The sequence below is a fragment of the Orcinus orca genome, chromosome 14 (assembly GCF_937001465.1).
Source record: "Orcinus orca chromosome 14, mOrcOrc1.1, whole genome shotgun sequence".
Lineage (NCBI taxonomy): Eukaryota > Metazoa > Chordata > Mammalia > Artiodactyla > Delphinidae > Orcinus > Orcinus orca.
Genome location: NC_064572.1, coordinates 84,160,028 through 84,176,704, shown reverse-complemented (window position 1 = coordinate 84,176,704; position 16,677 = coordinate 84,160,028). Strand labels below are relative to the sequence as shown.

Below are 16,677 nucleotides of genomic sequence, written 5' to 3'. Positions count from 1 at the left end.
GAAAGATGATGTTTGTATGGTGCTGGATGACTAATAGGTATTTATTTTTACTATTATTTTTAAACACACCCCAAACACTACTGGAAATCCATGAAAATCACTAATGACCCGTTCCTCCTCCAGGAACGCTGCCCTCAAATAGGTGGCTACTTTTTAGATGCTTTCGTGTGGTTATTATTTGGACGACATTTCCAACTCGTTGATGCTAACACCCTGGTGACGTCATCTCCCACAATGTGCCACTGACAGAGTCCTACTAGTGGACTCACTGGGCCACGAGCCTGAGAGAGGACGGTCCTCTGTGTATCCTTCCCTTGAAGTGTGTGCTCTGACTCAAAATTCTTACATTGATGGAATGGGGGGAGCTCTTACCGGACAAGGGTATTTTGCTGAATTACTTTTTTTAAAAAAGCTCAGGGCAAATGTTAGATGTAGCTCTTGTTAATATCTGTAATGAACATGTAAGGCAGAGGTCTGGAACCTAGGGCTCAGGGATGGTCTTTAGAGGTCTGTGAACACATGGAAACTGTGCCTAAAATTTGTTCATGTGTACTTTTCTATTTTGAAGGCCTGTAGATTTTATCAACTTGAAGAAATCTTGGCCCCCGATAAAGATTTAAACTCCTGATTTAGACAAAAGGATATAGGAAAGGGATTTTTTGTTGTTTATGTTAGGAGTTTTTTAATATGATTTTCTTCATGAGAGTATTCTAACTTTCTTGTTTCTTCTTTGTAGGTATTGTACTGATGACATGTTACAGAGAGAAATGATGTCCAGTCCTTTTCTGGGTAGCTATGGGGTCATCATCTTAGATGATATTCATGAAAGAAGCATTGCAACTGATGTGTTACTTGGACTTCTTAAAGATGTTTTACTGGCAAGACCGGAACTGAAGCTCATAATTAACTCCTCACCTCACCTGATCAGCAAACTCAGTTCTTATTATGGAAACGTGCCTCTCATAGAAGTGAAAAATAAGTACCCAGTGGAGGTTGTGTACCTTAGTGGGGCTCAGAAGGAGTCTTTCGAGTCTATTTTACGCCTTATCTTTGAAATTCACCACTCCGGTGAGAAGGGTGACATTGTAGTCTTTCTGGCCTCTGAACAAGTAAGTAAGTAATATTCATTCTAACCTAAGAGAGTAATAAGTTTACTTATTGGGAACCTTTTAACCTTGTTGGGAACCTTTTAATAACTAACATACAGGTTTCAGTTTACTAATTAACTGATGGAACTGCTATTTGGTTCCATCACACCTCTTTTTTCATACTTAGGAAGAATCCTTGATATAGAGTAAGTAAAACCTACGCTGAAAGGCAAACAAGGAAGTGCTTCTAAAGGCAGGAACTGGGGACTTCCCTGGAGTTCCAGTGGTGAGGGCTCTGTGCTTCCACAGCAGGGGGCATGGGTTCGATCCCTGGTTGGGGAACTGACATCCCACAAGCCACAGCATAAATACATACATACATAAACAACCAACCAACCAACCAACCCAGGAGCTGTTCTGAAACACAGAATGGGGGTGGGGAGGTGGGGACTCTGAGGAATTTCTGGGGGTGATCTCCAGAGCTGACCTCCTTCCATGGGATCAGGCAAGATCCTGGGCTGCCCCGAAGGCTTGCTGTGAACTGTCTCAGTAGAGAAGACACAGTCATCTCACACTCACGGCCACCTCCCTCATGGCAGGCGCATGTGCTGGAGATGCGGGACATAAGCTAAGTCCTCCGCATAGAGTCAGGGAACAAAAAAGTACCCACAATGTTCCTACAGCAGTCAGTGGAGTGTTAGACAGGAAAATATAATTTATAGCACAGTCAGAAGGCTATTTCCCTACACTTTTCTTAAAAAGATGAATGAGAAAAATGTTCACTTCGATATCTGACAATGTCTTTCAAAAGAACAATGGGAAATGTACAGCTGAGCGTCTCTTTTTCTTTTATAGAGTCAAGGTGTCATTTGGGGTTGCATTTTTTTTTTTTTTAATGCAGTTACTGTGGCCCTGCTTCTCTCTCCACTGCTCTGCAGGCCAAATCTAAAAGCCTCCAGAATCTCAAGAGTTAGACCTTTCTTCTTAGAGACTGATTTCCTGGCCTTTTTCCCCTACCCGTCATCTCACTCAGAGAGTAAAAAAAGCACTGGCTTTTAGACCATGACCCAGATATGTAGTAATTCCAGTGATTAAACAGAAACCAAAAGGAAACTGTACGATATTGGCTGAGCCACCAGCTGAACAAAGACAAGGACCTCAGCTCTCTACCAGAGCCTTGTCTTAAGTATTCACACGCCTTCACAAGTACCTTCAGGAGTATTTATTCTGCTTTATACTCAAAGCGTAAAGGATGACTGATCCTTTAGTTTGTGGAACTTTAGACAGTTTTCTCACAACTTAGATTTTATCTGTTTCCATAAAGAAAGTAATTTAGAATCTCAAATATATGATAACTACAGCATATTTTCCATTTTTCTTGTGTAGATTATACACAGTTTCTTGAATAGTAAATCTTCTACTGATTACAGTGATTTATTCTATGATCATTCCCTAATCCCACATGATTCAAGATACTCAAGAAAGTCCTGAGGGAAGTAACAAAATGATTAAGGAGACAGAAGAAGGATTTATGAAAACAATTAGAGGTTCTCAGTATAACTGGCTGAAGCCTAAGGGAGGGAGGAATGGCAGAATTAAAAGAGTCTGAAACATTTGAAAGTTAGAATTGCCAGGTGAAAAGAAGGCATACATTTCGGGGTGGATCGGGTGGGGGACAGTATAATGAAGACTGATAGAATGAGTGGTCATCTTTAGTCAGAGTAACCAAAAATGCCAAAATGGATTTTTGAAAAATAAAGCTCATAACAGAATTGGGGGTCATATTTGATTCTTAAAGTATTTGATTCTTACAAGTTTCATATAAGCTCTAATTAATGGCATAGTGACTTCTGAATTGTCAGACTTTAGAAGATGCATTTTTACCTAGGATAGTGGTAGAAACTGTAAAATCCACAGGGCTTAGAAAATTATATAATCTTCCTTGAAGTCAGACCAGAAAGACATTTCCTATTAAGAAACCATCAGTCCTGAAAGTCATGAACGTGACGGTGTAGTGAAAGCTCTGGGCGGATTTGGCAATTCTGAGCCTCTGAGAATGAGGATTCGTCACTTTGGCAGGAGCTGCTGCTGTGGCCCGGGTCCAGCACTGGAATCTCTGTGGGGGGGGGGTGGTTCTCCTTGTCCAGAGGCTCCCAGCAGGCTGCCCAGCGGGTGGGGCAGCAGTTCTGCGGGCTGGAGCATACCTTCTCTGGGAACCAGTGTTTTTCCTCACAATTCAGCCCCAAATTCCACAGGTGTTATCTGGGTTTCTTTTCCCCATCTGCCACCTAAAAAGCGGAACATAGTTCAGTATACACTGATGGACTTTTTTCTTTTTTACTACTTATGTCAGGGTTAACACTCTCCTATGGTCTTGGAGTTTGTCTTTTGGAAAGTTTTGTCTTGCTCCGACATCCATGTTAACAGCTGTTGATCATTTTTCCCCATGCTGTTTGAAGCTTTCTTGATTTCTATATAAAACTTTAAAATCTGCCATGGCAACTGAATGTCATAGGAAAACAAACCCAAGCCGTCTGACTGAAGTGTACTAACGGTCGCTTTTTCTCTTAGGAAATCGGTTTAAAGTTGCAGAAACACGCTCATGTTTGGCTTGGTGAACATTAGGTGCCTCACATTTTCTCGCACTGCTCACTTAGCCCCTCACCTGCTGTGAATACCCGCAACTGCGCGCTTCCCTGGCTCTTGTGCTTAATTGAGGCTTGGAGCCCTGCATGTTTACAGTGTGTTGTTCCTTATCACTTCACCATCTTGTAACCTGAAAAAAAAGTGAAATAGATTAAATAGAAAACAAATTAAGGTTAATGACACTATCTAGCCAGATTATTGAGCAGCTTGAAGCTGTCACAAGGAAGATGCTCTCAGGTTGAAGGTTTTCTTGTGAAATGTTCCACCTAGTTGCGGGCCTTTCATTTGGGGGCAGATATCTTCCTTCAGTGCAGGTTGCTGTGTTTTCCTGAGTTTTGCAGGTATTGTAGGAAAGCCCCACACACGTAAATGCTCTGAATACATTGAATAGGAAGGAAATGAGTGAACAGTTTGAAGCACCGAATGAATATTTTAAGTACTTTTTTTAAATTCTGAAGATTATGGCCTCAAAGTTTTCTGTCAGCTTGAGGAATCTAAACTAGGTACAATATTTCAGTGCAGTGTGAAGGTTATTTGGATTGGAAATTTGTGAGTGGGTGGCTGGAATCGAATCTCCTCTTTCAGCTCCAGGGTAGCTGTGGAGGGTGAAGTACCAACGTGCAGAGGTTACCACCTGCCACCCAGGAGGAATGTGTGAATGTCCTGTGCAGGGAGACGCAGCTCGAGGACTTGTTCTCCTCCGTAGAAATTTCTAAGCTTTCCTCACTTAAAATGATGACATGATTAGAATTATAAAAATTGGAAGAAATAGCTTTGTTCTGATTATTCCAGCTGACAATTTTTCATTCATTACGGTCAATAATCCTGCTCTTCGCTTGGTTGAAAACAAAAATCTGCCCCAAGTAAACCAACCCTGCAGAAAAGGGGAGTGTGAACAGGAGAAAGTACCGGGATAACTGCTGTGTGGACCCCAGGGGGCAGCCTCTGCCCTGCTTCCTGGGGGCCTCTCAGCAGCTCAGGAATAACCTTCATATAGCTCACCCGAGGTCTCACTATTTTTCTAGGCAGATCTGTCCACCTACAAAGCCCTTGAGTTAGTTCAATCCCACTATACAGGTGGCGGGGAAGGAAGGAGAGGTGAGCTGGAGCACTGGACAGTGGACTCAGACTTAACAGTCATGGGAAGGCATCTTTTTTACTCAGATTTTTAGTGAAATCTAATGTATGTAATGAAATGAAATGGGGCTTCTTCCATCTGGTAGTTAGTTAGGCCCTTAAAAAAATAGAAATTTTGGAAACAAATTTAAAAGGAGTAAGAATTACATTAAGTGACATCTTTTTTATATAAGGTCCTAAAAATCTGGTTGTGATTTGAGAAATAGAAAAGTACTGAAGGGCTTCCCTGGTGGCGCAGTGGTTAAGAATCCGCCTGCCAATGCAAGGGACGCAGGTTCGAGCCCTGGCCCGGGAAGATCCCACATGCCGCGGAGCAACTAAGCCCGTGCGCCACAACTACTGAGCCTGCGCTCTAGAGCCCGCGAGCCACAACTACTGAGCCCACGTGCCACAACTACTGAAGCCCGCGTGCCTAGAGCCCGTGTTCCACAAGAGAGGCCACCGCAATGAGAAACCCACATACCACAATGAAGAGTAACCCCCGCTCGCTGCAACTAGAGAAAGCCCGGGCACAGCAACGGAGACCCAACGCAGCCAAAAATTAATTAACTAAAAAGTACTGTGTAAAATGTCTTGCTTTTTGAGCATTTTACACCAATATACTTACTTGTTTGTGGTTTTAGGGCACATAATTTACTCTTTTATTCAGTATATTTGACAATGAAGCATTTTTAAAGAGTATTTCTAAATTCCTGAATCTTGCAAATATATAAATAGCAGTGAATATTTCCTGCCTATTTCATTGCATTTCTGCTTTTTTTAAAGTGCTAATGGGTAATAATAGTTTTCAAGATGACCCAGATTAGAGACCCTGATTGTGGAATGTGTATGTATATATGCTTCTATTGGAAATCTAGAAATTGTTTTAGAGTTCTTAGTTCTGCCACCATTAAAGCACAGTGATGCATCATCACTGATGTGAGAGTAACTTTTATTCATCTGTCATTGTTAATGGATATGAGAAGTTGCACCGAGCTAGAAAAATAGCAGGATGAATGCATAAAGGCAAAGACAGTACATTTCACAAGAGGAAAGCCATTTTGGACTAAAAGCACTGAAATTATTATTATTATTAGCATTGAAATTATTTATAAATTATATTTAACTTCCCCAAAGACATGTTCTTACGCAGTTATACCTCCTTTTCATAGTTAACGATACCTATAGAAAACACAAGTATTTCTTTCCCTGTATACATTATGCAGCTTTTGCCTATAGTTTTATATAATTTGGAGAAAGTTGTTCGTAATGTACTTTATTCTCATGGATGATGTTATTCTTTTACTTTAGGATATTGAAAAAGCCTATGAAATTATCTGTCAAGAAGGATCTAACTTAAACCCAGATCTTGGAGAGCTGGTAGTTGTTCCTTTGTATCCAAAAGAGAAATGTGCATTGTTCAAGCCAAATGATGAAACAGAAAAAAGATGCCAAGTTTACCAGAGACGAGTGGTGTTGACGGCTAGCTCTGGGGAATCTTTGATCTGGAGCAACACAGTCAAGTTTGTTATTGATGTCGGGGTGGAGAGAAGAAAGGTAATTATTGTTGACGCGGTTAAGTAGACTGCTGCTAATTGTCTTGGGCTCCCACCATTTTACTGACCAGAAAGTGAGGAGGAACTATGTGATCTGGGGATTTCTCTGTATTTGGCCATGTGTGCAAAGAAGAACTATTGCATCCAGTAACAAAAGTCTTGAGCACATGTAACTGCCTGTCATTAGCAGGTTGATAGTCGGGAAACAAATTAAATTGGTTGAGGGGCCAGAGGAACAAGTTTTAAGGAAAGACAACTACTAAAGCAAATTACTTGACTCCTAAACGGATCTCTTCTTCTATACATCCCTTGGGTATTTTTGGTAGCCCCTTTATCAAAGTAATTAGCATCTCCCCCCAGGTAATTTACTAGAAATTAGTGTCAAGTACACTGAGTTTAATTTTTGCAAATTTTGGCTTTATAGTTGACATGATAAAATTGCATCCTAAATTTTATAAAAAGTCTGTATATTTTTAATCACTATCTTTAAATTAAAAATTAGGGGCTTCCCTGGTGGCGCAGTGGTTGAGAGTCCACCTGCCGATGCAGGGGACAGGGGTTCGTGCCCCGGTCCGGGAAGATCCCACATGCCACGGAGCGGCTGGGCCCGTGAGCCATGGCCGCTGAGCCTGCGCGTCCGGAGCCTGTGCTCCGCAACGGGAGAGGCCGCAGCAGTGAGAGGCCCGCATACCACAAAAAAAAAAAAAAAAAATTAGGAGAAATGGAAATAGGATATCTCAAACTCTCAAAGACAGTGGGACTTCAGAAATCATAGCATTTAAACTGAAAAGAATCTACCCAAGTATTGATCCATTTACCATTATTAGATGTTATATAGCTTTTACCCCTCCAGGAAACTATGGGTCTCTTAAATATCCTTGTTTACTGTGACAGAGCAATTCCAGCCATTAGGAGGGTTCCCTTGGAACCAGTTTGGATTGATCTTATTGAATTAGTCCACCATTCAGAGAACCCAGGGTTATTACTTACCGTTAAACTACGCCTAAGAAAAATCACTGTTAGTGCCATCTGCAGTCTTTGTGTTAGCTGATAGGACTGGAAAAGCCCAGCATATGTGATAAAGATGAGACCCCTGGGATCACAGTCAATTTGAACAGAACCTTGAGGAAATGCAGCACTGTCAGTTGATCATCCTTTTCTCCACGCGGCACACGAGTCAGCGGTACAGCGCTTTGAGAAGTGGCATTTGTATTTCAGCAGATGATACAGAGCTCCCATATTTATTGAAGCTACAATGAAAGCAGACAACCCTTAAATCCATTTATCAAAGCTCTTGCCGTTTCCATCTCAAGGCAAGTGAAACAATAATAAATATTGTACAGAAGAAATGAGTAGCAGAGCCTTTCGTGAAGTAAAGTGTGCAAACAGCAGTCACTTCAGGGCCGGCGAGCCTGCTACATCTTGAGTGAGCTGACGCTAAAGATGCTGTCTTTCGTTTAAAGGTGTACAACCCTAGAATAAGAGCAAACTCGCTCGTCATGCAGCCCATCAGCCGGAGCCAAGCAGAGATACGCAAGCAGATTCTCGGTTCATCTTCTCCAGGTAGCGCTGCGGACCCCAAACCCAGCTCACGCTAAGTTCCTGTCCGGAGGCAACACAGAAGCATTAAAACCATCTTCCTTGGTTTCTTCTAGGAAAACTTTTCTGTCTGTACTCTGAGGAATTTGCCTCCGAAGACATGCGGCCACTTAAGCCAGCGGAAATGCAGGAGGCCAACCTAACCAGCATGGTGCTTTTTATGAAGAGAATCGACATCGCGGGCTTAGGCCACTGTGACTTCATGAATAGACCAGGTAGCCGTGTGCCCGCGGGTCAGCAGGCGCCTGGCTGAGCCTTACCCTCATACCTCTTGCCCGTCCCCAGTCCTAAGAGCAGTGGCCCTTGGTGGTGCAAGCAAGCCCGGGGCTTTGGTTTGTCCTGAAGCGCTTTCCCCACTAGAGGTAAACATTCTCTAAAGTAATTTTTAAAATGAAAAAAAAAAAGCTACCCTCCAGGAAATATCTGTTCTGACATTGGAGAAGTGTCTGCCCTTGGCCACTTTAACATAAGGAGATGGGGCCAGGCCAGTAGAAAGCCGGTGGGGCGGGGGATAGTGGAGTACAGGGGTGTGAGGCCGAACTGAACACAGGAGGATTCTTGGCAGCGTTAGTGTTTCTCGGTGGGAAAACTTGTAGGCAAAGGGCCCTTCCTCATGAATCACACCGTCACCTGGGGAAAACCCACTCAAAGTTCACGCCTCTGTAATTAAGGGTAAATGGAGATATGAAGGGGGTACGGTTGTTAAGCAGAAGACTGAGGCCTTAGAATTACAGTCTGAGCGTCTGTCTCCTGGGGAGCTCCCCCCTGCCCTCAAGTTCACTGAGGAGGGCCCTCCACCATGGGAGGGGTGCTGGCTTCCTCCCCGCTAGTATCAGACCTGGCCGGGACCTGGGCTGCTCCCGCGGAAACCACCGGGATGCTGAACAGAAGGCTAAGGAAGCTTAAGGGCAGGCACTCCTACCATGTGGCGAGGCTCCCAGAGCCGCAGCCCGCTCCCCGCCACCCAGTCCCAGCCCTGTTTACTCTGGAACTGCTGCTTCGTTCCCAACCCGCAGCTTAGCTTCACTGCAACTGAGTGGGTATTCGAGTCCCTGTATAATGTTTTCTGGTTTAAGTACTGATTGCCCTTCAGTAGATGTTTAGTTTTCATTTGTGCATTAATAAAAGAGAACATCCTTAATTTTTTCCACACGTTAGGCCCATGGTTAAAATTTTCACTGTGTTTATCAAAGGGGGTGACTGGCAATGTATTCATCTTAGTGTTGTGATATTCATGGCATTTATCAAATTTGCATGAGAGAGCAGCCAGCCAAAAGACCTTGCAAGCAGAGTGTACTTAAAATGGAAACTAGAATTTCTACCGTTTTGCCGTGCTTTGTCTCAGTTCCTATGTTTTTCAGTCATTTTGTGCAGGTAGGATTACAAGCCCTTGAGAAATACAGGTTATATCAGAGTTACGCTTCCTCAAATATTTCTTAAAATAGCGCATAGACTTTGGAGTAGGCGAAGGAAGAGGAGGGTCCCCTAAGAAAGCTAACCTTTGACATGAAGAGGTACAAGAGAAAATAGAGTGTGGACACAGGTTCTCATCACAAGGAGAGCAGCCAAGTGGACGGTCCAAGACTCCAAGCCTGGATGGTCCTGAGGGGCGGTGTCAGGACCTCACCTAGAGGTCACGACAGGGGCCCATGCTCCTCAGCAGCGCCCAGTCCTTCCCTGGAACCGCAGGGAGTTTTATATTGAAACTCTCCCAGTAAACACTTTGGAAAATCAATTACTTTGGGAAACTCTTTGGAATCGAACGTTTTCAACCGACTCTTCCCCAGAGGAGCAGTGGAGTCTCTAGGAGGAAAGGGTCCAGGTGAGCTCCTATCTCATCTAAGACTGATCTCCTTCCTCTGGAGCCACCACCTCCCTTGGAGCTGTGTGTTCTTGCAGGAAAAGGGTTGCTGTTCTCCAGCGGGAGCTCAGAGGCATGCGGGAAAGAGAGGCCTAAATCGAATGCATGTCAAGTAGGCCTTGGCATTGAGGTTCCTGGGGAGATTAGCACATCCCCTGGAGAACCGCCAAGTAGTCCCAGCCGGACGCCCGCCTCTGAGGATGCTAGTCAGCTCGGCTTCAATAGAGCTTTTCCACCCGAGAGAAGGTCCCAGAAAAGGCCCGGCCCCTTCCTAACTAGCTGCAAGGATGAGTATGCTAGTGATAATTATACCTTGAGGGAGTGGCTTGGAGGAAAGAAACAGTCATAGGATGTGATGTAAGGTGGTAAAGTATCTGTAGCAAACTCAGGCTGAGTGCATTTTTCTTTGATACCAATGGCCAGAGTGACAGGACTGTGGCAAGTTAGAAAGGGTGTGGGCAGGGGCCTGGGGGTGGGGGGCGGAGGGGGCGGGGAGGGCTGGGGCCCCGGGGTGGGGGGCCGGGGAGGGGGGCGGTTGGTGCAGCCCAGAAAGGCTGGGAAACACGGGCTGCAGGATTCCTTTAGCTGTGATCCCTTAACTCTCAAGTAGTGAAGCCACTCTGCTCCTGGCTTTCACTCTGGCTCCTGAGAAAAAAGGAGTCTAGAAGGTGAGGGTGTGTCACTTGCATCCATTTCTCCCGTCTTTCACCGCTGACCCCAGGGCTTCTGTCGTCAGCCGGCCAGTCACCACTCGAGGCCACCCCCTGAAGAAACAGGTTTCAGTTTTGAAAACTGCTCGCCTCTTAAGCCCAAGCAGCACCACGTGTTGATTGCCTGGGCACCTTCTTGTCATGATAGTCGCTGTTTGGTGGACTAGCGTGAAGAGAGAAGAGCAGGCCCTGTAACGTCGAAGATTTTCAAAAGCAAACGGCAGACCACAGCCGTGCAGAGGAGTTCCCGTGTCTCTCAGTGGTCACCCTCTGCTGCTCACTCCACGGTGCTTAGAGCTGATAACGGGGGACAAAAGGGTGAGGGTGACAATTTATTTTTGTCCCCTGACAGTACGCACATAACTATTTTCTGCTGTGCTTGGGGAAATGTAACTGTGGATTAACCTGACTCATCGTTTTGAAAGAAAAAAAAAAGACGATGCTTGCAGCTGCTGCATATAACTCCTCTTGTAAATGAAATACGCAGATGAAGCAGACCTGCCGCCCTTCTCAGGACTCGCGTAACAGGAGGATAGAGGGTCTGCCCTCTTGTATTATGGGGGTTATTAAGAGGTTCAAATGAGATTATTTATGCAGAAGTGCTCTGTGTACCGTGTAGGGTAGGAGGTGGGCACGTGCCAGCTTTTGTGAGCAGGTCCTTGTGAAATTAAGTGAAACAGAGGCCTTTCCTTTCTCTCCTCTTCAGAGCCAGACTCTTAGTCCTATTCCCTAAAAGTCCCAAGACTACTGAGAATCTACACCGTCCAACCAGCACCATCTCGATTCTTCCGTTTCTGCCCTCTGTGGGCTCTTTACTTCAGTGCACACAGTGCCCAAGCTCCAGTCCTAAAACCCACCGGGCCAGAAACTTCATCTGCTCCCGCCCTGTCCAGCGGTCACTCTCTTTCTCCATGTCCATCTGTATATGTGTACGTGTGTGTAATTCACATGTGTACGAGGCACGCGGCAAGCCTTGTGTGAGCACAGCTATCCTCCTTCCCCGGGCCAGCTTCGTCCCTGCCTTTTCTAAGTCCCAGTGTCACTTTGATACACTCTTCCTTTGTGACAGAATTTCTGATGTATAGAAGAATTCTGGGTGCCAGTGCCAGGAATGCCACTCAAACTGGCATAAGCCAAAGGGCGTTGTGATAAGGAACTTGGGGTGTCTTATGAAATCCAAGACGAGAATGTGGCAGTGCCTCAGGGACACCTAAGGACAGAGGCTTGAACAGCACCGGTGCTCAGCTTCTCGTCTCTGTCTCTTGGCTCTTCTCTCTCCTGCTGAGTGCCTGAGTAAACGTCCCCGTGACGGGGAGGGGAACAACCTGTGATTCCTGCTATGTGACATCTAAAATCTTGGTAGACTTTTCAAGGCCATAGGAAAGATGCCGTGTGGGGCCGTTGATTCTGGCAATGACACAGCAGAGCCTTGGACTCCTCATCTGACCTGCACTCTTGCTTAGAATCAGCACTGGGTCAGTCCCTCCCTCCGAATGGTGGACTTAACCCTTGTTCCAGATTAATGGCCTCTTTGTTTGTGAGCAGCCGTTCTGCAGATACTGTGGCAGGAAAACGCAGATTCAGTATTGGAGCCTGGCATTTGGGGTTCCATGGAAAAAGGGCACCATAACGAAATTGTGATAATAGCCCTGCAAGTTACTATGAGTGATGGCACTGGGGGAGGTGTGTGACCTTGTAGTGAGCTCCTACAGGGAGTACAGCTGCCATTGGCAATAGAACTTAATAAAAATGATGATTTGTTCATATTGAAATTGCCTTTGGAATAAAGCAGTGTGATTTTGCACTGCTGTAAAGAAGAGGCCTCACACTAAAACATTTATATTCCATTTGTAGCATTATTTCCCATGGATTACACTTAAATAGCACTGCCATAAAGAACCCTCATCTAAACCCTTCTGCTTTTATCTAAGACAACTTTATGGGCCATACTGGGGAGATGTCTTCAAATGTAGAATGTAATATTAGCAAATCCTATTCAGTTATTTATTATTATTCCTTCACCTGTATAATCTGCATTCATTAACTTGTTCTTTCTAATATAATAAAACCCCAAGAACTTCCTTTCTTTATTTGGTGTTCGGACCGAGAGCTGAATCATGACGTTATGTCCGTTAGTAACTCTGTGTGCAGCCAACTCAACTCCAGGACATAAAAATGAGAAGTAGGTGCCCTTTGGGGACAGAGGCTGGCTGTTAAGCCAGATGGGCTTACAGGGACAGTTGCCAGAGATCCTGTAACTTACAATGCAGCAGCTTTGCTGATTTATGGAAACTGGTTTCCACACAACTTTCAGGAATTAACTTTGCGCTCCCAGTGCCCTCCTGCTCCGTTTACTCTGAGATGCTCATTTCTGCTGCTGCTCCTTGCACCTTCTCTGGCATGTCAGCTGTTACTTTTTTTTTTTCCCCCCAATCTTATGCTCAGTTAAGTTTTTCTATTGTGCTGTTTGTTGAACAGAAATCCTTAATTTTTAAAAAAATTTTTTAATTTTATCTTTTTATACTGCAGGTTCTTATTAGTCATCAATTTTATACTCATCAGTGTATACATGTCAATCCCAATTGCCCAATTCAGCACACCACCATCCCCAGCACACCGCAGTTTTCCCGCCTTGGTGTTCATACATCTGTTCTCTACATCTGAGTCTCAACTTCTGCCCTGCAAACCGTTTCATCTGTACCATTTTTCTAGGTTCCACATACATGCGTTAATATACGATATTTATTTTTCTCTTTCTGACTTACTTCACTCTGTATGACAGTTCTAGATCCATCCACGTCTCAACAAATGACTCAATTTCATTCCTTTTTATGGCTGAGTAATATTCCATTGTATATATGTACCACATCTTCTTTATCCATTCGTCTGTCGATGGGCATTTAGGTTGCTTCCATGACCTGGCTATGGTAAATAGTGCTGCAATGAACATTGGGGTGCATGTGTCTTTTTGAATTATGCTTTTCTCTGGGTATATGCCCAGTAGTAGGATTGCTGGGTCATATGGTAATTCTGTTTTTAGCTTTTTAAGGAACCTCCATACTGTTCTCCATAGTGGCTGTATCAATTTACATTCCCACCAACAGTGCAAGAGGGTTCCCTTTTCTCCACACCTTCTCCAGCATTTGTTGTTTGTAGATTTTCTGATGATGCCCATTCTAACTGGTGTGAGGTGCTACCTCATTGTAGTTTTGATTTGCATTTCTCTAATAATTAGTGATGTTGAGCAGCTTTTCATGTGCTTCTTGGCCATCTGTATGTCTTCTTTGGAGAAATGTCTGTTTAGGTCTTCTGCCCATTTTTGGATTGGGTTGTTCGTTTCTTTAATATGGAGCTGCATGAGCTGTTTATATATTTTGGAGATTAATCCTTTGTCCGTTGATTTGTTTGCAAATATTTTCTCCCATTCTGAGGGTTGTCTTTTCATCTTGTTTATGGTTTCCTTTGCTGTGCAAAAGCTTTGAAGTTTCATTAGGTCCCATTTGTTTATTTTTGTTTTTATTTCCATTACTTCAGGAGGTGGATCAAAAAAGATCTTGCTGTGATTTATGTCAAAGAGTGTTCTTCCTATGTTTTCCTCTAAGTTTTATAGTGTCTGGTCTTAAATTTAGGTCTTGAATCCATTTTGAGTTTATTTTTGTGTATGGTGTTAGGGAGTGTTCTAATTGCATTCTTTTACATGTAGCTGTCCAGTTTTCCCAGCACCACTTATTGAAGAGACTGTCTTTTCTCCATTGTATATCCTTGCCTCCTTTGTCATAGATGAGTTGACCATAGATGTGTGAGTTTATCTCTGGGCTTTCTATCTTGTTCCATTGATCTATGTTTCTGTTTTTGTGCCAGTACCATATTTCTTGATTACTGTAGCTTTGTAGTGTAGTCTGAAGTCAGGGAGTCTGATTCCTCCTGCTCTGTTTTTTTCCCTCAAGACCGCTTTGGCTATTCGGGGTCTTTTGTGTCTCCATACAAATTTTAAGATTTTTTTTTTCTAGTTCTGTAAAAAGTGCCATTGGTAATTTGATAGGGATTGCATTGAATCTGTAGATTGCTTTGGGTAGTAGAGTCATTTTCACAATATTGATTCTTCCAATCCGAGAACATGGTATATCTCTCCGTCTGTTGGTATCATCTTTAATTTCTTTCATCAGTGTCTTATAGTTTTCTGCATACAGGTCTTTTGTCTCCCTAGGTAGATTTATTCCTAGGTATTTTATTCTTTTTGTTGCAATGGTAAATGGGAGTGTTTCCTTAATTTCTCTTTCAGATTTTTCATCATTAGTGTATAGGAATGCAAGAGATTTCTGTGCATTAATTTTGTATCCTGCAACTTTCCCAAATTCATTGATTAGCTCTAATAGTTTTCTGGTGGCATTTTTAGGATTCTCTATGTGTAGTATCATGTCATCTGCAAACAGGGACAGTTTTACTTCTTCTTTTCCAATTTGGATTCCTTTTATTTCTTTTTCTTCTCTCATTGCCATGGCTAGGACTTCCAAAACTATGTTGAATAATAGTGGTGAGAGTGGACATCCTTGTCTTCTTCCTGATCTTAGAGGAAATGCTTTCAGTTTTTCACCATTGAGAATGATGTTTGCTGTGGGTTTGTCGTATATGGCCTTTATTATGTTGAGGTAGGTTCCCTCTATGCCCACTTCTGGAGAGTTTTTATCATAAATGGTGTTGAATTCTGTCAAAAGCTTTTTCTGCATCTCTTGAGATGATCATATGGTTTTTATTCTTCAATTTGTTAATATGGCATATCACATTGATTGATTTGCATATATTGAAGAATCCTTGTATCCCTGGGATAAATCCCACTTGATCATGGTGTATGATCCTTTTAACGTGTTGTTGGATTCTGTTTGCTAGTATTTTGTTGAGGATTTTTGCATCTATATTCATCAGTGATATTGGTCTGTAATTTTCTTTTTTTGTAGGATCTTTGTCTGGTTTTGGTATCAGGGTGATGGTGGCCTCATAGAATGAGTTCAGGAGTGTTCCTTCCTCTGCAATTTTTTGGAAGAGTTTGAGAAGGATGGGTGTTAGCTCTTCTTTAAATGTTTGATAGAATTCACTGCGAAGCCATCTGGTCCTGGACTTCTGTTTGTTGGAAGAATTTTAATCACAGTTTCAATTTCATTACTGGTGATTGGTCTGTTCATATTTTCCGTTTTTTCCTGGTTCAGTCTTGGTAAGTTATACCTTTCTAAGAATTTGTCCATTTCTTCCAGGTTGTCCATTTTATTGCATAGAGTTGCTTGTAGTAGTCTCTTAGGATGCTTTGTATTTCTGTGGTGTCTGTTGTAACTTCTCCTTTTTCATTTCTAATTTTATTGATTTGAGTCCTCTCCCTCTTTTTCTTGATGAGTCTTGGTAATGGTTTATCAATTTTGTTTATCTTCTCAAAGAACCAGCTTTTCGTTTTATTGATCTTTGCTATTGTTTTCTTTGTTTCTATTTCATTTATTTCTGCTGTGATCTTTTTGATTTCTTTCCTTCTGCTAACTTTGGGTTTTGTTTGTTCTTCTTTCTCTAGTTCCTTTAGGTGTAAGGTTAGATTGTTTATTTGAGATTTTTCTTGTTTCTTGAGGTAGGCTGGTATAGCTATAATCTTCCCTCTTAGAACTGCTTTTGCTGTGTCCCATAGGTTTTGGATCATCGTGTTTTCATTGTCATTTGTCTCTAGGTATTTTTTGATTTCCTCTTTGATTTCTTCTGTGATCTCTTGGTTATTTAGTAACGTATTGTTTAGCCTCCATGTGTTTGTGTTTTTTATGGGTTTTTTTCTCTGTAATTGAATTCCACCATTCTGTCTTCCAGATCACTTATCTGTTCTTCTGCCTCAGTTATTCTGCTATTGCTTCCTTCTAATGTAGTTTTCATTTCAGTTATTGTATTGTTCATCTCTGTTTGTTTGTTCTTTAATTCTTCTAGGTCTTTGTTAAACATTTCTTGCATCTTCTCGATCTTTGCCTCCATTCTTTTTCTGAGGTCCTAGATCATCTTCACTATCATTATTCTGAATTCTTTTTCTGGAAGGTTGCCTATCTCCACTTCATTTAGTTGTTTTTCTGGGTTTTTAT

At 42.7% G+C, this 16,677-nt stretch overlaps 1 protein-coding gene across 4 annotated transcripts in view; it reads left to right on the top strand.

Moving 5' to 3' along the window:
- The window catches only part of DHX32 (DEAH-box helicase 32 (putative)), a 52,212-nt gene that overhangs the window by 27,997 nt on the left and 7,538 nt on the right, over positions 1–16,677 (top strand). For all 4 annotated transcript variants that reach the window (XM_004265718.3, XM_033420746.2, XM_033420745.2 and 1 more), the window contains 4 exons: positions 737–1,109; positions 6,162–6,407; positions 7,870–7,969; positions 8,062–8,220. In XM_004265718.3, coding sequence (XP_004265766.1) covers positions 737–1,109; positions 6,162–6,407; positions 7,870–7,969; positions 8,062–8,220 — 878 coding nt within the window. The remainder of the gene's footprint in view (positions 1–736; positions 1,110–6,161; positions 6,408–7,869; positions 7,970–8,061; positions 8,221–16,677) is intronic.